The 24,932-nt window shown below is 44.3% G+C and overlaps 1 protein-coding gene across 3 annotated transcripts; it reads left to right on the top strand.

The window, feature by feature from the left end:
• YWHAQ (tyrosine 3-monooxygenase/tryptophan 5-monooxygenase activation protein theta) lies at positions 1-23,648 on the top strand. Of its 3 annotated transcripts, none has more exons than XM_068678566.1 (6): positions 1-141; positions 1,803-2,187; positions 17,373-17,496; positions 19,958-20,121; positions 20,477-20,572; positions 21,637-23,648. In XM_068678566.1, the coding sequence occupies exons 2-6, from the start codon at positions 1,894-1,896 to the stop codon at positions 21,694-21,696; spliced, it is 738 nt and encodes a 245-aa protein (XP_068534667.1). In that variant the 5' UTR covers positions 1-141; positions 1,803-1,893; the 3' UTR covers positions 21,697-23,648. The 3 variants fall into 3 exon arrangements, with proteins under 3 accessions (XP_068534667.1, XP_068534666.1, XP_068534668.1); XM_068678565.1 differs by lacking the exon at positions 1-141 and adding an exon at positions 907-1,046; XM_068678567.1 differs by lacking the exon at positions 1-141 and adding an exon at positions 1,375-1,533.
• Positions 23,649-24,932: the final 1,284 nt, after the last annotated feature.

The following is a 24,932-nucleotide window of genomic DNA, read 5'->3' as shown; positions in this document are numbered from 1 at the left end:
CAGCCGTCCCAGCAGCGTTTTGGAAGCGGAGCAGCGATTGACTCATGATTATTCACTCCTGACTGGACGGGATTTTACTCTTCAACCTAAAATTCTGGTCTCTGTGCATTGCGTCTCTGACCTCTTCAAAACTAACGCCAGGTGAAAGCAGGAGGGGGGGATAAAAGTAAATATATCGATTGGTGCTGATGTCAAACGCTTGCCCTTCATCCCCTCAGGAGGGCAGGGACATTGACTCGCTGTGAACAATTTTGTGTCCCCTGGATCCTAGGAGGGGGGAGGGGGGTTAGATGTGGTGGGTTCTGTGGCTCTGTGGATTACAAATGGCTTTGGACGGTCTGTCCCCGAGGAAGGCTGCGAGGAGCGCTGCTGAGGAGAAGCCCCTCAGGCTCCATGGCGGGGGGGGGACAAACAGGGGCGTGTGGCAGACCCGCCGCCCCGGGGATATGCACTTTGTCCGAGCCCCGAAGGAGCAAAACGCCCTTTGTCGGGGGTAACTGGGACAAAAAAAAAAAAAAAAAAAAAGGAAAAAAAAAAAGAGTATTCGGACAAAAACCCCAAATCCCACAGCCCCCCCCCCAGGCAGCCCCTCAGCCCCCGCCCGGCCGGGGGAGGGGGGGGGGGGGGGGGGGGTTGTAGCAGCATCTCCATGGCGACAGTGACGTCATCTCACCCTGCATCTCATTGGAGGAAACCCCGTGGCCCCAGCCGCAGCCCACGGGCCAACCGAGCTTTGCGCCCTGCCCGCTCTCGCCCCCGCGGGCGGCGGCGGCGGCGGCGGCGGCGCGCTGCGCCCCCATTGGCTGCCAACCGGCGGGGGGGCGGGGCCTGGCGGCGATCCCGGCCGCTGATTGGCCGCGTGGGCGCGGGCCGAGCAGCCGCTAAGCTTGCGTGCGCCGCCCTCCCTCCCCTCCCTCCCCTCCCGGCCCGGCAGCGGCTCCTTTCTCTCCGCCAGCGCCCCGCAGCCCGGCAGCCCCGCGGCCGCCGCCGCCCGCCCGGCCCGGCCCGGCCTCGCCTCGCCTCAGCGCAGCGCAGCGGCCCCTCAGGTGAGCCCGGCTCCCCCCGCGGCCGTTGAGGCGACCGTTGGGGGCGACCGTTGGGGCGACCGTTGCGAGGCGCCGGCCCGGCCCCGCCTCAGCGTCCTCCATTTTGTGAGCGCGGCGCTCGGCGGCGGCGGGCGGCGGGAGGGAGGCAGGGAGGGAGGGAAGGAGGTGCCGCCCGGCGCCGCCGCCGCCATTTCGCACCCGGTGGCCCCGCGGCGCCTTTTCCCCCCCTCCCCCTCGGCTGCCTCAGGGGCTGCTCGGCCCTGCGGGGCGATGCCCGGGGGAAGCGGGGTGGGGGGGGAGGAAGCTGGCCCTGCCCGGCCCCGCCGCCAGGAGGCGAAGCCGCCCCCAGGCTGGGCTTGCTCCTTCATTCCTTATTATTATTTTTAATTATGATTTCCCTCAGGGAGTGGCTTTAAGCGAGGCCCGCTTGGCTTGCGGGAATTGGGTACCCTCCTGAGCCTCCTCGCCCCCCTCTCACGAGGGAAAGGTGAGGGGAAAGCGCCCGCCCCGCCCAAGCGGTGGGCTCTCAGCTCCCTAGATGAATTTCCAGGCCGCCCTTTCCCCAGCAGCCGGTCCTGGGGAGCGCAGCCGCTCCCCTCAGCCCTACGTGGAAGGGCGTGATGATCCCAGCCCATTTCTGCGAGATGGGCAGGGAGACACACTCCCTGCATTCCTCCTCTTTAGGGCTCTGCGAGGGGTCATGCACAACAGTATTCATTAACATTTGATCACGGTCGCTGCCTTTTTTTCTGGCAGGGTTTGAGGTGCGTTCTCTCGTTGGGAGCGTGAAGTCCCCAGCTTCTCCTGCCTTCGCTGCCATACCTCTCCCGCCCCACTGCCAGCCACCATGGATAAGACCGAGTTGATCCAGAAAGCCAAGCTGGCTGAGCAAGCTGAGCGCTACGATGACATGGCCACCTGCATGAAGGCAGTAACTGAGCAAGGTGCCGAGCTGTCCAACGAGGAGCGCAACCTGCTCTCGGTGGCCTACAAGAACGTGGTGGGGGGGCGGCGCTCTGCCTGGAGGGTCATCTCTAGCATCGAGCAGAAGACAGACACCAGCGACAAGAAGATGCAGCTTATCAAGGACTATCGGGAGAAGGTGGAGTCTGAGCTCAGGTCCATCTGCACCACCGTGCTGGTGAGTGGGGATTTTTTTCTCTTCTGGTTTCTTTTTTTTTGAGAGAAAGAAATAATATTCGTGTATGCTGCTTTGTCAGGAGTAGGACTGGGAACTTGGCTGGGGAATATGTGAAGTGTAACGCCAGGGTAGGGGAAGTCAGTGCTGTAACTTCTGCAACTGTTACATGCCTTACCGTGAGGTAGGAGATCATCTGCACCAGGCTATGGGTGCCATAAGTGCAGAGGCATTTGAGGTATGCTCAGTTGTGTTTGAGATCTGTTTTCTTTGGAGTGATCCATATGCGGTGTTGCACTAGGTAACTGCAGAGATGCTGAGAATTCAGGCTCGTGCCTGTTTGCTGTGGCTGCTTAGCTATTCATAAGATAAGTTAAGAAAATGAGAATGACCTGAAGAAATAAAGGGTTGAGCTAATAACTTGTTAAAAGCATGGTGTTCAGTTAACTTACTGCTTTGGGTAAGGAAAAACACTCTTCATGGGGTCTTTAAGAGACATTTTGAGATTTTGGGTTTTCTGTGTGTGTGTATATATATATATATGGTGATTTTATGGGGTAAGAAATCTTCACAGGAAATGAGAAGGAACGTGTAGAAGTTGGGTTTGTCAGGTTAAGTTGATTTCTTGGGGGTGCCTCAAGATGAATTTGCAGCAACTGTGGGCTAATATAAAACAAAAATTTGAAGACAGGCGTAACAGACCTGAGCGTGCACCAAAGCCCAGGAATAAATAAATCTATATACGAGCAGCAGAATTCCAGGTGCTTTTGATAGTGAAAACCATATTGCAGTGCAGCAGGAGTGGAACAGACCTGTGTCAGCAGTGTGCAGGGTGCTGGACGCTGCTCTGCATGCCCAGGGTGTCCTGGCTGCAGGAAGCTGCACGTGTGGAATGCAGTAGTAATTGCACGGCAGATAACCTTCAGTGGTTTGCTCCTCTTAGGTTTAAAAAAAAAAGTATGTCATGTTTTTATGTCTAGTATTGCAAACATGAGAACAGGAAGAAGCAAGTCTATAAGGAAATAAACAACTTTTGAGGTAAATGTATCCTAAATTGGGCTAGGAGACCGGAATTGAAATTTGACTGTTTTGGAAGTAGCTGAATTTGCTTCTTGATTTGTGTTCGGGCTCGTGTACAAGGGGTGCTTTGGATTGTGTTGGAAATACGTATATGCTTCCTTGTGTGATACCACCTGGATTTTTCTCTAAATCAGTCAAAATTTTCAAGCCTTTGTTTGAAAGTTATTTGAAGATACATTAGCTGAACGAATCATCTGAGTTAATTCCTTAATGTATTAAGAATCCCCGTCTTTCAGAGAAGCTGTTCTACAGTTATGGGCGTAGTTCAGTTGCCAAAACTTCACCTTTGTGGAAATTATGCAACCTGTCACAGGAAATGAGAATCAGTGCCCCACACAAGATTGCCACTAGCCCTAGCGTGGCAGGGTGTCAGTGTGTGTGCTGCTGTCATTTGTCTCAATCTCCTTTGGATTCACTTGGGAACCACGTCCTGGGGCCTGGCCATAAAGCTCGTTCTCCAGGCTGTTTAATCTCCCTCTGTCCTGCTAGGTAATAGTTCCCCGGAGGAGGTTATGAGCAAAATCTCATTGCTGTGCTGTCCTAACGAGGAGCTGGTGCTTCTGGGGGGAGGTGGAATGCCTCTGAGTGATAAAGGCAGCCACACGGCGGCTATACTGAAATTGTTCCAGTCGTATCAAACAGTGTACCACAGGTAGCTCGGGAGCTGTGCTGACACAAACCTTTAATGCCAGGAAAGCAAGCTCTTCCTGTCCTAGCCGACTTCTCTACATTTGAGTCTTTTTCCCCGTTAGCAGCCGTGGCCTGGTTGGCAGCTTCATTCTTTCCTCCTTGCCTGGAAGGCTGCAGGAAGTAGAGAAGACAAGCCTCCAAATCAGCGTGCCTTTCCTGCTGTGCCCTGCTGGCAAAGGTGTGCCTCCTCTGCTGGCAGGGGGTGACAGTTTGCTCCTGCAAGCCTCCACCTTTCTGCTTTCCCTCTGAGTACCGTGTGCAGTTCTGTGCTGCTTCTTTCCTCCTCCATCTAACTACTGCTCCCACGATCCATGAGTCAGCAAGAGAGGCTGAAACCCAAACGTGCGGGCACTACAAAAGATGGGTCTCTTAAAGCTGAGCCACACAGCGCTTCTGACTCCTTTGGGTGGTAATTCCTGATTCACTGATGCTGGAGTAACTGCTGCCGGCTCTTTAGATCTGCGAACTTGACTCAGAGATGCTCCTTCAGTTCTAGGAAGGCAGCTAAACTGAAGCAACTGCTGGCAAACAGCACGGAAAGGTTGCTTGTCAGCTGGAGTATTTGAATTTAGCAAGGGTGGATGTTGGGTGGAGTGGGGCTGCTCTTAGTCATACTACTAACAGTTTTTTTCAAAAGTTCTTTTTTTTTTTTTCCTTACTGGTGTGGCACAGCTTTTCAAAACGAAGTCTGTCTGCTGCTGTAGAGACCTTCTTTTAGAAATACTTGTGCTGGTGTTATGAAACCCTTCTGATTATTGATTAAAAAGGCGGTAACACTGAACCTGCAGTTACTTTTTTCCCTGTAAAGAGCGCCTCAAACTAATTAAAGGCACTATTTTAGGCTGTGGTTTGAAAAGGAACTTAAATTTCATCACCATTAGAATATAGCCATCCAAAATTAGGTTGATAAATATATCAAATATACATAATATGTATGTAATAATATATACATGTGCGCATATACATACCTACATATTTACTAATTATGTAATGAGTGCACACTCAGTGGCCATGGCAAGATATTCCATCTCATGCCAAGCAGTGGAGACACTTGTTTAATTGTCTGCCTTGCAAGTAGCAGCTGATGTGATCTCAGTGCTTTTTAACTGCTCATTGTGAGACTGGTCTTTCAAGTGAGAGTGGCTCTTCAGTGCAGAAATGGCCCGGCTGTCAAACAACTGGCATCAAGTGCTTCATTTGAAAGGTACACCAGCAGGTTTTGTTGAGGCTCCTGTATTGATTCACTAATTCTTTAGTAATGTAGAGAATTAATGTTGAATTGTCCCTTAAGAATCACAGTCCACACTATTCTTGAAACTCTCTTGTTCCTGGATAAATAAATAGGTTGGCAGCTTTGCTTTTTTCAAGGTACAGATGAGCTACATTGTTTCAGGCGCTGAGAATAAAGTTCACATTCCCTTAAGTTCTGTGAGTGGTTTTGAGGCAGGGGTGCTAGAAAGGAGGGATGGATGTGCCACCACCTTGTGCATGATTAATGAAAACATGTGTGAAACTTGGAACAAGGAACGTGATACCAGCCTGATGCTTTCTTTTGTAGATACCCGATGAGTTCAGTGAGTTCACACTTTCCAAAAGTGATCTTTTGAAGGGGAACCCCTCTGGGGATGCAGAGAGTCTGGTTTGAAAACCTTGGTCCCTTTTCATTTCAAGAATTGGCAAAATGTTCAAGTTCCTTCATTCTTTAGGGAGAACTCCAGTGCCGTGGAAAAGAGGGCTCCAACCCTTGACTGGAAGCAGTTCAGTCTCCACCTTTAACTTCGGGTTTTCTTCCGTGTGTGTTCGATAGCATGTTGCATGTGGTCAAAACTTGGTCCCAGCGCAGTTTGAGCTCTTCATGGAGCAATGGAGGTTGAGATTTGATGACTTACGGTTTAAAACTTGGAGAAGATACGGTGGCTAAAGTTTTATTAAGGCTTGGAAACAACCATGTGTTGATGGTTATTTACTCCTCATGTCTCCAGCTGAAACTCAAAAGGTTCTTAATATCTCTTTAGATAACCACAGCATAGCTACATATATGAGGTTCTTTGTGTTGTTTCCAAACATCATTTTTTTTAGGATATCCTCTGAAGAAAGCGTTATGTAGCACTGTCAGACCCAGTGTTTCTAGAAATGAGCGAGTGCACTGTGAGCTTCTGGAAATGGCCTCGCAGTAACATTACCTGTGCTCGGGATGCTTTTCTGTGCCCCATGGCGGTGTCTGCAATAGTCTTGAGCTGTAAGGTCTGCCTTATTTCAATTTTTACTGTCTTAATGTTGAGAGGATGCTTGTAAATGTTTGATCTTCAGCGAGATTGCAGCGCTAATTGTCGAAAGCCCGGCGCAGCGTATTGCTCTTGCCAGCTCCCCTTTCCTTCCTTCCTTCCTTCCTCCTCCCCCCAAGGTTGCAGTGCTGTTAATACTTCTGCTTTGTGTAATTAAGAGACTAAGTGCTAATAATAAGGGTGGAATCTACATCCAGTTCTTGTTTCGCCCCCTTTGTAGATCTCTTCTAGAGTTACTCCCTTTAATTAAAAAGTCAAAAATCAAACCACATATTAGAAAAGGCTGCTTTTGATGTGACCTTCAACAGCACAACTTCAGAGCTTCCTTGGAAATGGAGCTGGTGTTCTCGTGCAGAAGCCAACAGACTCCTCACGTGAACTGAAATGTCTGATGTTGGATGATGAAAACGCTTTGAACACAAGCCTCTTCTTCACCACCGGTACCTTTGACCTACAGAAAAGTGAAATTTTGATTTTTATTTTACACGTAGTAATCTGTTAGGGTGAGGAAGTGTGAGCTTTGGGCTACTGTAAGAACAATGCAGAATTTCATCTTATAAATGAATCCTATTTCTCCGTTTGCCTATTCATGAACTGCCAAAATGTGTGCAGAAATCCATAATGTTACAGGGGTGAAACTGGCATCTGAGTAAAAGGGATGTTCATCTTTTGATGCTGGGGACCGTGTAGGATGCAGTTGTGTTCTGAAGATCTGATGCACTAACCACTGAAGTTCACGCTACTTTTGGACTGGAACTAGCTGTCCCTGTAGTAGTTGGGGCAGTGTCTCAAGGAGTTTTCTGCCTTCTTTAAGTTAAAGCAAATGCTGTTGACTCATCCTCATTAAGTAACTGACTAAAAAACTCGCTACTTCATGGCTCAAAGCCAGCCCTTAGATTGGGAACACCGCTTCCTGGCAAATCCACAGTTGCAGAGTTAGCATTACATGAATGCTTTAAGTTCAGATCGTGAATTCTAAATTTAACTTATTCATCGTTGTTCCTCGTATTGTGACATTTTTTGTTCCCTTTGTTAAAATCTGTTGCTGGAGTACTACGCTTCCCTACGAAGAAAACTGAATGCATCTCTAGGAAAGTTACAGAAATAAAGCCTAGGGTGCACTGAAGTTCCTGAAGCGGCTGAAAACTGTTAGAGCCCAACTAAAAATAGTTGCAGGAATTCTGGTGGTAGCTGAGGCCTCCATTGCATGCCCTCATCGCTTGCTGCATACCCCCCACGCCCTCCAGCGAGATGCTGAATTTCTAAAACACATCGAAGTGGTGAAAGATAGAAGATAAATGGCTGCAAGGTATCCTGTCTGAGGCTCCGAAAACTTGTGCCTCTATATTTGTGCATGCAGTGTCACTTCCTTTTTCAGAAGCTACTGGGGTGAGTTTAGATCACTGATTTGATATGCGTGGTTATAGCAATGTTGAGACTGGGGTTAATTCATGTCTGCTGAAGGTAGGAGAGCATGAAAGTCAGCTTGTGTGTTCGGAAAAGTTTCAAGAAATGGTCAGCACCACTTCTGCAAAGTCATGCCTGCCAGCAGCTCAGAGAGACCTCTCCCGAATGTTATCACCCCGTGAGAAGCAGGATGTGGAGTAATTGAAAATAGGAAATCATACTGCTAATGCAGGTGACCCAACTGTTGGAAGTAGGGCAGCCAAAGCTCCATCCATCTCCAGTGTCAGATCCATTTTTTAATGAGGTTAAGCTATAAATTAACTGGCATGGCTGTAGTCGAGGCTGTGAAAGCTTTGTTTGTACTGTACCGCAGTCTGCTTGTGCGGTGAGAATTATTAAACTTGGTGGAGGTCACTTATTGCCTGGGTGGCCTTGAGCAAATAGGGTGTACTCACTAGCTAGTACTGGGCAGCCAAGGCACAAATTCTATTTATTCTGTTGATGCAGCAACACTTTTAATAGACTTTTTAAAATAACTATCATGATTATCTGCCAGCTAGGAAAGGCGCCAGCAAGACAACTGCATTAGGTAATGATACAGTGGGTGTCTTTCTGAAGTAAAAAAGAAATTGTATATTGAAGATATAGGTTCCTCCTTCACAGGTTCCTCCTCATCCTGTGTCCCAGAAGCCGGAGCAGTATCACAATGCTCCAGCGGAGCACACAGCTGCCTTGTGAGCTTGTAGCTTGCTAATTCACTTCATACAGCTGATGAGCAGTTCATGGGAACTGGGCACCGTAGACATAGCAGGCACTAAAAATAATTGAAGTGCTGAGTTTGGTGTCTTGTGGTTCTCTGCGCCCAGCAAAACACGCAAGGCGTAAAGACCTGTGAACTGCGAGGTCCTCAATTAGCTGTAATCTTGCTTGTGCCTTGTGCTTAATTTGTAAAAGGAACGAAGTGTTTGAGTTCTGAATTCCTAACCTTGAGGAAGGTCTTTACATGGCTCTGGTGATCTTGGTCTGGCCTTTAATACACACAGCCCATCTGCTGAGGCAGCTGGGTGTAGGGAACCGTGGTAGGCTCTGGAAACAGAAAGCTCTTTCGGCTTTGTTACTAAATTTTCCAAATACACTGGACACTGCCTTATCAGGCTGACACCCTCCTATTTCCTGCATAAAACTTCTTCAGGAAGTTTTTATGGTGAGCGCGTTTTGCAAAATTCTTGTAAGCAGAAATTGTTTTGAAGTGGAAGCGAGCGGGCAGGGCCTGAGCACAAAAGTCAAGGTTCACTTGCTGTGGGAACTTGTTGCAACAAGGTTATCTGGAAAGTTGGCTTTCAGCTCTCCAGCTTGGAGGGGAGGCTTTGTAGCTGGAGCTCGTCTGCTTTGTGGAATAACATTACTGGCATGTTGCTAATATGCCAAATGAAAAAAATGTGTATGTATTTTTGTTTCCTTCAAGTTAATGTAAAGCTGAACAGTATAAAAGGCTCTTCCAGCAGCATAAAACAATGGGAGGGAAGCACATCTAAATCTTATTACGTTTCTGGATTTTGGTCTTAAGAAGCCTCTGATCTCGGGCTTCCAAACAGCAGAGCTGAACCAAGTCAAACTTGGATAGCTACCCTACATATTCATTTGATAGCATGAAAGGCTGGCTTTAAAAATGAGTTATTTACTCACAAGCATCTTAAACCCCACTAGTTCCAGCTTGCTGTTGCTCATTTTGAGAATTTAGTCTTGTATTTCAGTAACTTCAGAGCTTCTGTAGCTGCAAAGCACAAATTTTTTTAAATGCAGGCTTTAAACAGACTTGGACTGCTTGATTCCATCATATTATGGAAGATGACAACTGGAGGATGCTGGAAGAAACTTTTAGTTGGTCAGGGTTCTGAAGGGAAGGGCTTGTCAGTGATACGTGTTTGCTAAGGGAAAAATAGCACTTGCAGTATTTGGAGAAATAAGAAATCTGGAAAATGTAATCATGGAAAAATGCTAGAATCAATTTGAGATAAATCTGTTGGATACTAAAAAAATTTCCTGAAAGCTTTGGCTGTGCTGTGCAGCTGTTATTTCAGCAAAAACTGAAATTATTGAAAAATGGCTTTTTTTTTTTTTTTGAAGACTCATTCCTACATTTGGCAGGAAGAGAACTGGAAAACTTTAGACCTCTTCCATAAAATCTCGAATAATCCTTTGACTCCAGGTTGTTGGTTTTGTGTGATGAAAATCTATAGAAAGAAGTCGCGTTTCCACACACTTCTAGTTCTGGCTTACGTAGCCCTTCGGGGACCGTAGAGCTCCTTGTTCCAGGAGGAATGTAAGCACCGAATGTAAATGCTGGATGAAATCAATCTTGGCCCCAGGTGGGAGTCGTGTGGGCAGGCATGCTGCTGCAGCTGAAGCTTCCAATGCATCTGCTAAGTGGGATTCCAGATCCTTTGTTCGGGGCCAATCCCGAATGCTGACTGCCAGTTTTTAAAGCTATGTAGACAAATACTCGGAACCGAATGGAAAAGATGAATTAGATCACCCTCCCCGTTTCCGTGGCAGGTATGTTTGCCTCTGCTTTCAGCAGTGCTTTCTCAGGCTGTCTGAAGCCATCGTAAGGCCAGGGCGTAGGAAAGGCACAGACATATTCAGTATAAAAACCCAAATACTCATGTCTTAAACGGTTTTCCTGCAGACCTCCTGATGTTCCCCCAAAAGGAGTTGATGCATAGAGCTCGAATTCAGGAGGATGAAGAGCTTACTTCTGCTGAATTACGGGTTTGAAAGTGAAGTGATCATGCTGTTGCAGCAAGGGACTCTCCCTTTCCTGTGGAGAAACCAACTGGTGAATGTTAAAACACACCTAGCGTGCAGTGAGTCACTCTGTGGACTTTGGAATGACTGATTTCGACTTGAAGCAGTCGAGGAGCCTTAACACCAATTTACTAGGTGATTAAAACGGGCGGTCATTTGTGAGTACACGCATCACTGAAAGGGCTGAGCCTACGCTGATGGTGGGTGATGTCAAACAGCCTGGAACACGCAATATTTGGACTGCTTACACTTGCAGGTGATAATTATCTTAAGGGAATTATACTGGCCTGAGTCTTGTCACCAACTTCTCAGCTTTATTTTTTTTGACTGCAGTTGGTAGAAACCAGGCCCCTGTGTGCTGCGAGTAGGTGGCTTTCCTCAAACTGGATGGGCTTTGAGAAATGCCTCAGACTGGAGGATTTTTCCAGGTATTTTGTACGCTGTAGACCTGGCTGAATTTATGTAGTGTCACACACTTTACATGGCATGTCTGCTGGCCTCAAGCTGCTTGTCTTCCAGCTGGGACTGAGTGTGATGTTGAATCCATGTTCAGAGTGGTGAGTTAACCTGCTAAAAAAACAAGTGGTGTTGACATGCACTCTGCACATGAGATGCTTTTTTAAGGTACCTAGCATCAAAAATAGATTTTTTTGAAGCAGTTTCTTCACTGGCATGTGACCATTTGGCCTCTGCTGTTACAGGCAAGTACACCACAAAGTAATGAGATCCTTGCTCTCACCTGTGTAACATCTGTTCAATACTTGCAATAAATGAAAGCTTAAAATAAAGAAAATTCAGTGTCAGCTTGGGAAGAGGAGAATGCCTTGGAAGCACTAATAAACTGAAGCTAGGCTCTGAAAGGCCTCTGAAAATAGGTGCTTGGGGGTGGTAGCACCTCTGCTGGCAGAGCTGAAGAGTGTTTGGACAGCAGAGAAGCTGTGAGCAGCTGAAGCTGGTCTCTTTTTATTCCATGGGGTTGAACTTCTTCCATCATGGTGTTGGGTTAGGAAGGAGGAATACCAAATTTTTTAACAGTATACACACAGATACTGATTAGTTTCCTTTTCTGACAAAGAGATTGCCCAATTCTATTGGATTTTTCTTTTCTTTTAACGCTTTTTTTTGTATCATACTAGTCAAAGCCTAGCACAGAATTAATATTAAATTGCTAAAACCTGCAAATATAAATTGCTTCCCCACAAACTATTATCACACTTACTTCTTCAGAACAACATTTATAATCATACACCCAAAAGATGGCCATGGAAAAAGTTTTAAATAACTTGAAGGAAGATGCATGAGTGGAAGGATGTTGCTGAAGTGGTTCTACTAGAAAAATGGAGCTTTATTTAAACTTTATTCACAAACCCCTGTGCCGGGGTTTTGAACATCAGCAGGCTTCTTCCTAAAGATCAGGCAGCAACTTAAGCAGTTTATTTTTGGAGGCGGATTTTTGGGGAATGTCGCTACTTAGGTTGTCTTTCTGATGGAGCAAAAGCAAGGAGGTACCATGCCAAGCTGTGATAAAAGGCAGTGCAGAGCTCTCTGTTAAATAACTTGGTGCTGGTGATGTTGATGCTTATGACAGGCTTAGGTCATGTCTCGGTGGTGGCATGGGAAATATTTTGAGTTAGGAGTTTAGTTTACCACACTGAGAACTTCTGGAGGTGCCTAGGCACATGGTAACTTGGTAACTGTAGCTTGCTTTGAGAAATAGACCTTAAACTACTTGTGATCAGTAGCTAATCTCTGGAGCTGAGCTGGTTCATGTTCATCCTCTGGTCCTGAACTGGGAAACATGAATAATGCAGCTGTTAGGTAATGCCATTGGGATGTGTGTGTAGATTTATATTGATGGGTTTCAGAAAGAAAATCACGTATTAGATGATTCAAGTGCTGGAGACAGTAAACGTTTCAATTTAGTACACAAGAATATATCTTCTAAAACTCATCTTTGCTGTCAAGATTGGTTATAGCCAAGTATGTGGGAAGAGAAGTACAGCTCAAATAGCAGGAACTATTCCTCTGCCACTTGAACACAGCACACAGTTAAGCTGTACGGAAGGTATTTAGTGAGTGCTGAGGTTAACTTGATGTCTCAGTCAGGCTTGCCTTTAAAATAGGCTTGGATTTGGGGTGCAGGTGATGTTCCTGGATAGAAGGCAACAACAAACATGTGGAATGTGGCTGGTACACGAGTTGTAGGGCTGTGTGTATGGTGCATGTAAGGAAAGGCTGGCTGGGTGCACACACACAACAAATAATTATGAAGGAGCTGTCTTCAGGGAGCTGCTTTGTCTATCTCAGGTACTCCAAGTAGAGATGCAGCTGGCATATTCCTTCAGGGCTTGCTTTTCACAAAGCTGGAGTGATAAGGAAGTGAGGAGAGCAGATGAGCTCAATGTTTCTGGCTCAGGTGAGTTGCAATGGGCTGATGCTGTGACACTGTTAACCATTGTTACTGCTTAAAAAAAAAAAGTATCAGTTGGAAAAGAGCAAAAAGAACTGGAGAAGGATGGAAAAATGCAACTGAAATGTAATCTTCTCTTGGCATGTAAAGGAATAAGCCCCCCAATGGGGGGAGAGAATGTCCCAATGAATTCCAGCTTTAAAGGGGGAAGAAGTGGGTTGTTGCCAGGTTCCTGGTTGGCTTCTTCAGGGAACTGTTCCAGGGACCAGTAGCTCATGTTGCTGGCGTCTCTTTAAGAAATAAACAAAGGCAGCACCCTTCTGTAGGAGGGAGAAGGAATATCGTCTATGGGAATGCAGTGATATTGGGAGGGAAAGTGTTAGCACGTTGCAAAGGTAGAAGTGAATTCAGACATGGAAGCAACACAAACGGGGAGGGAGAGGGGAGATCTTGTCCCAGCACGAGAGGAGCAGCGTGCCACTTGAGAAGAACAGCTCAATATCAAGGAAGCAGCAGATACCAGCAACAAATTGTCACCGTGCAAACCTGTTCCAGAGCAGTTGTGCTGAAAACAAACGGTCTGATTTGAGAACAGACTTCAGAATCCTGCTTCTTTGTGCTGCTCGTGGTTCTGAGTCGCTCAGCAGCAGGACAGGCTGCTAGCAGACAGCTCAGGTGCAGCTCGAGCATCCTGTGGCTTTTCATGGAAGCATCTAAGGTTTGCTTCACTTCATAGAGCAGGTAACTGCTGGCTGGTCAAGCCTCGATTTAGAAGGTGCTAAGAGCCATCACAGATCTTATGGTGGCAACTGTATTTTGATAGATAACTTTCGAACCCACCCCAAAATAAAAAGATGGGCACATCTGTTTTTATATGAACATGAAGGCAGGCTGCAGTATTAGGAAACTCTCAGAATCATACCTGTGGGAGTGCCTGACTATGTCTTTAGGTAAAATTTTTCATAAGAAATTGAGGTGGCTGAGGTCTCCTTCATCGTTCAGACTACTAGTTTTAATTTTTCCTACCAGAAACTGGTGCTTAACATGCGAGCTCGTGACTGATTGCTGTCTGATGGAAAGGCAGAAAACCCCAAGCGGGGGAAGACAGAGAACAGACGTAGGAAACCTTGAGTTTTCTTGGCTCTAACTGATTGCAGCAGTGTTGAAGACTGCCTGACAGTCCTGATAAACAATCAAAAATCATTTATCTTACCATGCCTGTCTACTCTCACTGCCCCACCGACGTCTCCCATCCATTAGAGGGGAGGGTGAGATGGATGGTGAGACACGATGGTGATATCTGAGATGAATGGCTCACTGAGCGTACCAAATACGTTTTGATTTGAAACAGTCTGCATAGATAAATTACCTTTGCTCAGTCTGGTTTTATTTTCTTTTGCATCCTTATGTGATTGATAAATAAGAAATCTTGTTCCATTCAAGGCTGTTTTAAAAAGGAAGAAGAAAAGCACAGATCTGGAACTAAAATGCTCTGCCCTAGCTGATAGAGGCACAGAGCTCTTACTGTGTGGTAAGGATTTAGGAGGCCCCAGAGATGAATTGGGAGTGGGAGCTGCTGTCTGGGCAGCTCCACTTCTCCAGCTGAAGAGCACGTAGGAAATCCATGTATGTAATCCACTCTTTGCTGTCTGAAAACCTGCAGTTCATTCCAAGCAGCAGGTTTTTTTTTGTTTTTTTTTTTTTTTTGTTTGTTTGTTTTTCTGAAAAATCCTTGGATGTCTGCACAGAACCATGAGTTTTCAGGCGTGCATGGTGCAGGCAGCTCTTCGAGGATGTACCAACACGCTGGATGTATCCCTCTGTGAGGCTCCCCAACCATCAAGGGAACCAACAGCTCCTCCAAACATGGTGTTGTCCACAAACGTACCTAGTGTGTGCTCATCTCCTGTGCCTGGGTTGCTGATAAGAGCATGGAAGAGAGCTGGCCCTAAAATTGAGTGCTGGGGAGCAGCACTGGTGCCTGGCCACCAGCCGGACACAGCCCTTCTCCTAGAGCTCAGAACCTGACCCATCAACAAGTCGCGTGCCCATCGTGTTGGGTACCTGGCCACTGTGTACTGGGCATTTTGTGCAGAAAGACAACACCAAAAGCTTTCCTAAACCCCCAAAACCCACATTTACTCTTTTCCATTCATCTACCAGGTAGGCAACCTTGCCACAAAGGGATATGAAGTTACGAAGGCGTGATGATTGCATTGTCTTCCAAGTCTTTTTCAATAAGTCTCGGAATAATCTTCTCCATACCTTTACCAGGCACCAAAGTGAGGCTGACAGGCCTGTAATTACTCGCGTTCTCTTTCTTGCCCTTCCTGAATAACATTTGTCAGCTTCCAGTCAACTGGAACATCTCCAGATTCCCAGGACCATTGGCAAATAACTGAGGGCTGGCTCAGAGCAATATTGGCTAACTCGCTCGATACCCTGGGATGAGCCTTATCAGGCCACGTAGACTTGTGTGCATTCAGCAGCAAATCCTGCACAAGTTCCGTGCCTGTGGGAGCTTATCCCTCCCGTGGCTGTCATCTTCCAGCCCAGGGCCCATCGTGGGTGTTAAAGACGGAGGCAAAGAAGGCCTCACATGTCTGTGCTCTATCTGATCCCTATCTGAGAGGTGACCGAGCTCACCAAGGAACAGAGCAGTGTTGAAGTCCCAGAAGGAGATGTGTGTTCAGCCAAGCTGCCCTTCTGCACTGCTTGCGTGGCGTCAGACATGCTGGGATTGTCTGTTCCTGTGCTCCTAAAAACTGCTCTTAAAACGTGACCAGCCTTTATGGACCCCACTGATCTCAATCAGATTCCCAGGGGACCTCACTAAACAGTTCCTTGAGCAGCCTAAAGCCTTCAGTCCCCCAGCCCAAGGTAGCAGCTCTGCTGACAGGTCTCTTCCCTATCACCAAAGAGTTTAAATTTGAGCATCTCCTGATTGCTGTGTCCAAGACAGCCACCAGTCATCTCGTCACCCCCAAGACCTCTGTTTCTGAGCAGGTCTAGGACGACACCTTTCTTAGTCAGCTCCCTCAATACCTCTACCAAAAAATTATTGTCAGTGTGCTTCAGGAGCTTCTCAGACCTGAGCAGGGCCTGAGGAGCTTCTCAGACCTGATCCCTTCACCAATGAAGTTTCTTTTGATCACTCTTGGACTTACCATGGTGACTTTGTCACTACCCTTGCGAAGAAAGAATGGGATAATCTGAGGGCTGAACCAGGCTAGGAAGCTTCCTGGTAGCATCCTCATCTACCTGAAGAGAAAAGCATCAAGAAAACGGTGAGGCAGAGATAAAACCTCAAGCTCTCCTCGCTGCAGAAACCTGTAGGGTGGGAATACCTCTCTGTAAGATGCAGATGACTCACACGAAATAACAGGATTAATGTGTGGCTGTACCAGCCAGCTGCCTACGCCGCCTGAACTCTTGTTTTGAAACATAACTCAGGTTCTGCTGCTGCTCCCAGAACACCAACGTGTTTTTCTACGGAGGCTTCTATCTCAAATTCACTCCTTTTCAGTAGTGCTTTGGTTACAAGGTGAATTTTTTTTTTTCCCTAGAAGCTTACAGTTCCTTGAAGCTCAGTACCTGTGTACTGCTTCGTGAGTCTGGCTACATGTTCCTGTAAGAAACTTCTTATTAGCCACAGTCTGCAAGCTGGGTGGAAATTTTCTGCTGCTTTTATGACCTGTTTATTTTCCAAGTAACTGAATGCAGATCTTTATCACTTAAATTCTTAGTGTAAAGTTGCTCTGGGTATTGTGGGGCTGCCTGGAGTGTGCAGGAGCTCACTGGCATCTCTTGTAAATTCCAGAGAGCGTGGCTGCTCTGGGGTAATGAGGTAGGTAAAAATCCCAGGGGCTTGGGGACAAGGAGGTCAGCCCGAAAATGGTCTCCCTGACAGTTCTCTGAAGCACCTGAGAGCTGAATACTGCTGTGGCTGGGGGAAAATGCCACACTTCTGCTCCCCTTCTCCTCCACTCCTACCTCGCAAAGGCTAACCTTGTGGAGAGCCTTCTCGTACCTTGCTGGAGGCTGGCAACCCTGGTTTGCGTGATTGCAAGTCTGAATTCAGCTTTTACACAAGATATCACGGTTATTCTTCGTAATTCTTTTCTTCCTGTGAAGTAAAATGAATTCTTATTTATAATAGCTTTGACAATGAATGCATAGGGTTTCATTTTTCCAGTAAGAGCTTACTCATTTCAAGCAGTGGTTTCAGAATTCTCATTTTAAGAATGTTCTTGAAACCATCTGCCAATAAACCTCTTCTGCTACTTTCTGCGGTCTGATCGTCGTAATACGCTATCTAGCTTTGTAGATTTGTGCACTTTGTTTAAATGGTTTATCCAAAATGCTCTTTAAACTCTTCCCTTTCTCTCCCCCTCTTAATTTGTAGCTAATCTGAGACCATCCAAAGTTACTGAAGAGAAGAAAAATAAACTGAACTTGGTTTCAGTGTTGTAAAAAGCTAATGTTGTCTGTTTCTTTTTATTCTTTAGGAGCTGTTGGACAAATATTTAATAGCTAATGCAACTAACCCAGAGAGCAAGGTATTCTACCTGAAGATGAAGGGAGACTATTTCCGATACCTTGCTGAAGTTGCCTGTGGTGATGACAGAAAACGTAAGTACCTAGTGATCTGCTGCTCTGGGTCTTTAATAGTTAATGACATTCAGTTTTGAGCTGTAGGGGAGGGAACAAATGAAATGCACACCTCAACATCTTCCTCTGAATTTATGTGAAAGTTCGCAGCACAGGGGCAGGCTGAGTGGAGATCTCCAAATGTTTGTGTAGACAGAAGTGAGAATAGACCTTCAACATGGGATGCAAGGGAATTTGGGCTGGTATTCTTGCCATCTACCCTAAACTTTTGGATGGTTGTCTGACAGCATTTATTTAGAACTTCTGGAAATCAGTTTAGGTAAAGCTCTGTGAACATACTTGCTGTTGGCTGGCTGTATTTCTTTATTAAAATAAAATCATTGAGGAAAACGGTTCTCTAACAATTTCTTTTACTACTTCAGTGAGTTGAGTCTTGTCTATAAATTGTAACCATTACAGTGTGAGGTAAGCTCTATTGTAGTCCTCTGACGAAGATTATAAATCAGTAACCATTACTAGCTCAGTGTACCCTGGAAAAAGTGTGAGCTCACTTGGAAGTTGTTGGTAGGGATAATGCATCCCTGTAATTTTAGTTTGCCCTGCTGGACCAAGCAGAAAAGGCCTGGAAAACATCCCAGCTGGTAGTGTCATTTGATATTGGGCATCCTAAAAATGCGGTTAGAACATGTGCAGAGGTGGCCTGAAGTAACTCAGAGCTCTTCTGGGGAGTATCTTAACTCTATTCTGAGGCTGTATTGAATGCAGGATCAGAATTATCTTGCTAGGTGCCAGGCACTGTTGAGATGTTTAAAAACTCATGGTATGGCATAAGCTGGGGATGTCTTTTTGTGTAAAAAAGAAAGTCCTGGAGTGATGCTGTGGCAAAGGAGAGAGATGGTTGGGAGCTGGCAGAGTGAAGTGGCTGTCCCTTTGGCTTGGGCATGGCAGGCATCTGACAGTGCTGGCTAGTCTAAACTGCTTGAATTGCAAAGTGGGAAGACAGAGCTGATTGTCACTTAAACAAAAGCTTTGTTTCCTTGTATCGTAAGAGGATTGAGGTTAAAAGATGAAAATACAGGGAAAAAAAAGTAAAAAGTCTTTGCATTGATGAGTTGCTTCCAGAAATTTTTAACCTTTTGCCTTATTTAAATGACACCAGCAGGTCCAAGTCTGAAAGCCAAAGCCAAGCTGTCTCTACTAAAAATACTCTTAATTTTGTCTCAAGCAAGAGTTAAAAACCTTTGGCTGTCTAAGCAGAGAAATACCAGCTTATCTTGGCTGAAAAGACCGCATGTAAAGTGATACATGTGCTGATGTGGGTGCTTACTGGAGAAGAGGGACTGATTGATAACCTTATTAGCAGATTTTGGTGCTTTCCATTCGAGGAGCTTGTGTTACACGCTTTGCCATGTCTGCACTTTGTGCTTGGCTTTTTGCAAGTTCCCCTGAGTTTTACTGCAGGCTTTTCTGATGCCCCATTTCTAAGCATCTGTTTGTTTTTTCTGCTTAAAATATGTCTTTATGCACTTAAGCTAATTTATTTCTTGTATTTACTAGGCTTTTTGTCTTTATCTTGGTTTAAACAATAGTTCATTAGTGCTCGTTACATTGTAAATACTGAAAAGCTTCACTCTCTTGAATACTTAACAGATTTTACTTACCAAACTTTTTTTTACCAATACTTTTTAGAGCACTTAAGGTGCTGTTCCTCAGAGAACTGGAATCTGAGCTCTGAGACTAGCTTTCCTTCTTCTCCAGTCTATTTTCATTTGGCAGGCACATTTAAGGCTACTATTGGCCCTTTGGTTGTCTTCCAGAAGAAAATCTTTACTAGACTGTGTATCACTCCCAGTGCATCTACTTTGCCCTGTTAACCTCTTTTCTCAGTGGCATTTCTCCAAGCTAATCTGGGTATGACCTTGTTTTTTTTATCTTGACCTCCTACTTCTCTCCACCCAACTTCTGAAGGCAGATTTTTCAAGAACATGCAGTCTGTGTCTTCTAGACTAACTCACGAAGAGGTGGGGCTGTACAAGCAGCCGCCACCTTTATGCTCCACGCCCAACTCAAAATACAAGCATCCTGTGCAGGGAAAGAAGCAGGATCTCTGTAGGAAAAAATGTACAATTTTAATAACGAAAGATTGCATTGAATCAAAGGCTCTACATTTGTATGTCAAGCTGAGGTACTGCAGTAATTTTTGATGTTTGTGTTTACCAACTTTTGTGTGTTTATCTGCCTTCTGAATACCTGTGCTCTGCAGTAGCTTAATCTGCCCCCTGTGGTTTGTCAGTGTGGTAGCTCTACTTAAAATGGGCTTCAAGTTATTACCATGATTTAAGGAAGAGGAGGGTTAAATGGAGGACTATTTAGTCTCCTGCTAAGGGAGTACTTTAAATGGTTATACCTTTAAAAAAAAAAAAATACTACTATTGCATAGTAACCCTACCTAATATTGAAATGTTTCTCCTCCTTTTCACAGAAACAATAGAAAACTCACAGGGAGCTTATCAGGAGGCGTTCGATATCAGCAAGAAGGAGATGCAACCAACACATCCAATTCGCTTGGGTCTAGCTCTTAACTTCTCGGTATTTTATTATGAGATCCTCAACAATCCTGAGCTTGCCTGCACACTGGCAAAGACAGTAAGTCGCTTTTTTCTGCTTCTAAGCCCAGGGGCAGTAGAAAAGAGTTGATACTTAAAATAATCTGAACGATGACTTCCTAGAGTTTGTGCAGGAAATGACCCTATTTAATGTATCTGGTTTCCAAGCTTGTGTTGTTAACGGAATTAAAGGGGTACGAGCAGGCTGGTTCTTTACAGTGTGACTTAAATTTTAAGCAGCACTGCCTTTGTGCCTCATTAGAAAATTGACCAACTCATCACTAATTTCTAATGTTACACTTTTTTCTTCTAAAGCTGCCTTTGCAGGTAAACTTAACTTCTGTTTTTTTAATTATCAGTCAATAAAAAGGCTTAATTGCTCTTAATTGTTCCAGGCGTTTGATGAGGCCATTGCAGAACTCGATACACTGAACGAAGACTCATACAAAGACAGTACTCTCATCATGCAGTTGCTTAGAGACAACCTAACAGTGAGTTGAATTCTTGTGTGCTATTTATTCTGTAGCTGTATAATTGCTTAAACTGAATTTGTGATGAAATGAAAACACTTAGCACAAAACATAGCACTGACTCAAGCTGTTTACCCTGGTGTACCTTTTCAACTTATGCTGCTTTCAAACTAAGTTATGATGTCAGCAACTACGTGCTGTGTCATGCAGATAAAATTGTGGATAGTTCCTGTTTTTAATTTTTTTTGCTAGCCTTTTCAATGAAGGGGGGAAGTACGTTCTCAGCTATTTTAATGTACAAAATAGGACAAGGAGTCCAGAAATAGTAGTGAGTGAGAATCCCCAAAAGATCACAAAAACGTCTTAACCAGTACCTCAGAAACAACATCTCCACTTTTGTACATCCAGTGTGGCTTGCTTTAGTCATTTTCCTGATTTTTTTCATTAAAACAAAAGGTCTGAAATCTCAGTGTATTAAAGATACGATGAGTTAGAGTATAATTGTAACGATCAGCTGCTTAAGAAAAGTGCCTAATGGAGCCACTAGGCTCTTAAAACATGTAACTAAGGTGATTTTATAGAGAATATCCTCTCTGTGGATATTTGCTGTACTTGAAATTACAGCAACACTTAAAATTTTGCAATATCCCTTCAGTAGAAACGTCTTTATTAGCACTGTAAAATGCTTTACTTCAGTAACCAAAATGGCAATCTCTTAGGATCCAGACCTCTGCTTTTGAAATTAGTGTTATTTAGGAAGCTGTCATTAAGAGCTGTTGAATGGTCTATCATTAATTTTGTACTGTGCTATTAAGCACAAAAGTCTGGACTTGAGAACAGTGCCTGCTCTGCCTTTAACACCTGAGGGGCAGAGCTACTTGTGCCTTCTGCATGGGAAACCATTTCCAATTACCCTTTCCCAAGCAAGTACTGGAAGCCAGGGTTCTATATCTGTAGCTCCACCACACTGATACTTTGCAGAGATCCTTAAATCTAACTCGTTTTTTTCTGTACAGTTAATAGTTGTCCCTCTCTGAAAGTAAAGCTCCCTCCAAAAGCTGACGCTGCTCTTCTTTTCTTTCTAGTTATGGACATCAGACAGTGCAGGAGAAGAATGTGATGCTGCAGAAGGTGCAGAAAACTAAACTGCACGCGGGATGTCATTCTCCCTTTCCTTCTCAAGAAACCTTTTTACACGTCTCCATTCCTTATAGCTCCACTTGGATTTCCTATAGCAAAGAAAACCCATCCATGTGTATGGAAATCAATTTATAGTCTTTTCACACTGCAGCTTTGGGAAAACTCCATTCCTTGATTTGTGTTTGTCCTGGCCTTCCTGGTGTGCGGTTACTGCTGTAGAAAAGTATTAATAGCTTCATTTCATATAAACATAAGTAACTTCCAAACACTTATGTAGCGGACTAAAGTGTACCTGGTATTTAAAAACAAATCTGAACCAGTTCCTGCCAGTTGACTGTGTTTTATATTACAGTAAGATATGGAAATGTAGTTAATTGCAACTAAAGAGTGTTCCACATAGCTTTTAATTCTCCACATTCCCTTCTTATTATGCAGGGTTTCCTTCCCATAATTGACTTCCACGTGCTACTGTGTATTCTTTTCGGTAGAGATGCAAGAAGTATCAGGCCAGACAAAATTGAGCATTTCTAGTTTGAAAATTTATACAGGAAGCAAATCAATTTGTAATGTAATGCAGGAGCTTGCGTGTTTGAAAACAGGGGCTACTCTTAATTTTCAGTTGCTGCTGTTTCGGTTGATATCCCTTCCCAATAAAAGTTCACTTACACTCCTGCCTTTGTAGTTCTGGTATTCACTTTACTATGTATTAGAAGCAGCATGTTACTGCCGGAGTACAGGCAGTGCTTTTTGGCAGACTAAAGTGCATGTCATTTCTTAATACACTGGAATGGGAAAACCAATTGAAGTTCACATGTCCAAGTATAAAATTTAGTACTTTTCCATGCAGGTTTGTGCACATGTGAGAAGGTGTCAAGTTTGTCCAGTGATTGTTATTTAGAGAGTTCGGACCACTATTGTGTGTTGCTAATCATTGATTGTAGTCCCAAAAAAGCCTTGTGAAAATGTTATGCCCTCTGTAACAGCAAAGTAACATTAAATAAAATTACATTTTATAAACCACTTACTGTTGACTTGTAACAATTCCATGTAATTGCCTAAGGGCTAAAGTTAAGCATCTTGTGCTAGAAGTCTTTCTCAAATATAGCGCATACTTGTAAAAAGTCTGCTCTCAAACTCATGTCATGTTTGAACAATTTGCATTTTATGAAAAAATGCTGGATAACTTTCCATAATTAATCTGACATGTGGACTTCTCAATAACTAAATCTACTTGAGCTAATGGCTTCACCTTATTAATGACCTAAGAAAAAATAGCCAAGTTCTTGATGTTCTTCCCTGGCTTGCAAATCCTATCACCTAAATTATGCCTTTTTTGTAATCTCTTGAAATTCTCTGATCTGTCCTCCCATTTTTTTCACTGATGGTCATCATTATTGTTACGGTGTTTCGGATACACTTTTAGGAATGCCAAGGAATCTGTCCTCTAGCTCGTTAGTTTGTGTGCTGCCACATCATAACCTGCTTTCTGTTGTTCTTAGTCTGCTTTTAGTATTACTGTTTCCTCAATTTTTGGAGCTTTTTGTAATAATGGATTGTTCTGCCTGTGTTTTTTTTTCTTTTTTTTCTAGATCACTTATGTTTTTTTTTCTAAACCTCTACCTCTTAGTTCCCCATGTTGGTGGGTTTTTGAAAATATTTAACTCCTGTTAGTGTCCTGGCTAGACGGGATATGACATTATGAAAAAGGACATACTGCTAGTCCATGTAGATTTCTGATGGTACATCTTCCACCTTCCATGCGTTTTCGTTTGTTCTTTTCAGTGTGCACAATGAGTATTCCGACAATAAAACTGTTCAGATTATGTATGCTTCAACTGACATGCATTGCTTTTGAAAACAAACAAATGTATCAGTTCCATTTTCTTCATGCAGTCACTCTGAATTGCTGTCAAAGTATTGTGTGGCAGGATTCTACATAAACTCATATGCTTCTTAATCCGTGTTTTGGTTTCATAATTTCTTTCCCTCCCCCATGCATCTCTTATTGATCCTTTGTTCCTTAAAGGTTGTTAACTGCTAAGTGCTCGTTCTCCTGTGAAAATGTTTCCGCGCATACATGCTAGCAGTCGGTTTTATCTGCTCATTTAAGAGTCTGCTTTGGTTGCTGTCTCAGCATATGCTACATTGTCAGCTGACACACCGCTTTTTCTTTCATTCCCTTTGCAACTTGCAGAGTGAGTTGTCAGTGTTTGTTACGGGAATGCTACCTGGGCCTGGTATCTAGATTACAGCTCAACTTATTAAATGCTCCTTCTGATGTCTGTCAAGGTGGGCAAATGGTAGCTGTTTTGTCCATTGCATCTCCATTTTGTGCAGAAGATATGTGTTGAAACAGCAGCATCAGCTCTTTTATTTTAATAATGCTGAATGCAGTACTGCTTTCACTACTGTTACTTCCACGAGGCACCGAAAAGTACAGGGGAATAGAATGATGATACAGAAAAATAATAGACTATAATTTCCTAAATACCTTTGGAAAGTCCCCTGTCCACATCCCTCCCCCACGTAAGTCCCATTATTAGTGTAACACCCAGGCTAATTAAGCACATTCATGTGGTATTAGGGCTTTTCCAGTTCCAGGAGATAATTTGCACTTAGCTGCTGCCCCACCTCACCTGAGAGGATGTGCCCTGCAGCGTAGGGAACACCGGACAGGGGAATACATCAAACCCTGAGCCATGCTGCTTCTTTGCAAGGCGCATGGACAAGTGAAAAACATCCAAGTCTCTGCTAAAACAGTCTTGCTATAGATGTGATGATCATACGCTAAAGATAGCTGTGTGCAGTGAATCTTACGGGGTGGGGTTTCAGTTTTGATCTTTCCAAAGGATTTCACACTAGTATGTTAATCATCTCCACTGATTTCGTAGTATTTTCAGAGTGCTATGGAAAAAAATGAGCTCTGGAGTTAACTTCTCTGCCAGATGGTGATGGTGGTAAAGATGGGGTGGTAAAGCTGGTACTCCACTTGAATCCTTTTTTTTTTTTTCCCTTTTCAGACATTTGTGCTATAATTCAGATCAGCAGCCAAACAGGGAGGTTTATATTTCTCAAGGTCTTTGTTGGAAATAGTAATATCAACAGAAACTGTTTTCTTCCATTCTAATTTAGTGTTCTTATCGGTGTGATACCGGGCTATTTGTTATGCCAGAAGATAAATTTCATGATAATGTAAAACAAATAAAGCACGTGCTACTTGGCTACATTGCTTCAGGTAACT

This window comes from Anas acuta, chromosome 3, assembly GCF_963932015.1.
Source record: "Anas acuta chromosome 3, bAnaAcu1.1, whole genome shotgun sequence".
NCBI lineage: Eukaryota > Metazoa > Chordata > Aves > Anseriformes > Anatidae > Anas > Anas acuta.
The sequence above is the reverse complement of the archived record's forward strand: the minus strand, read 5'-3'. Positions and strand labels throughout refer to the sequence as shown.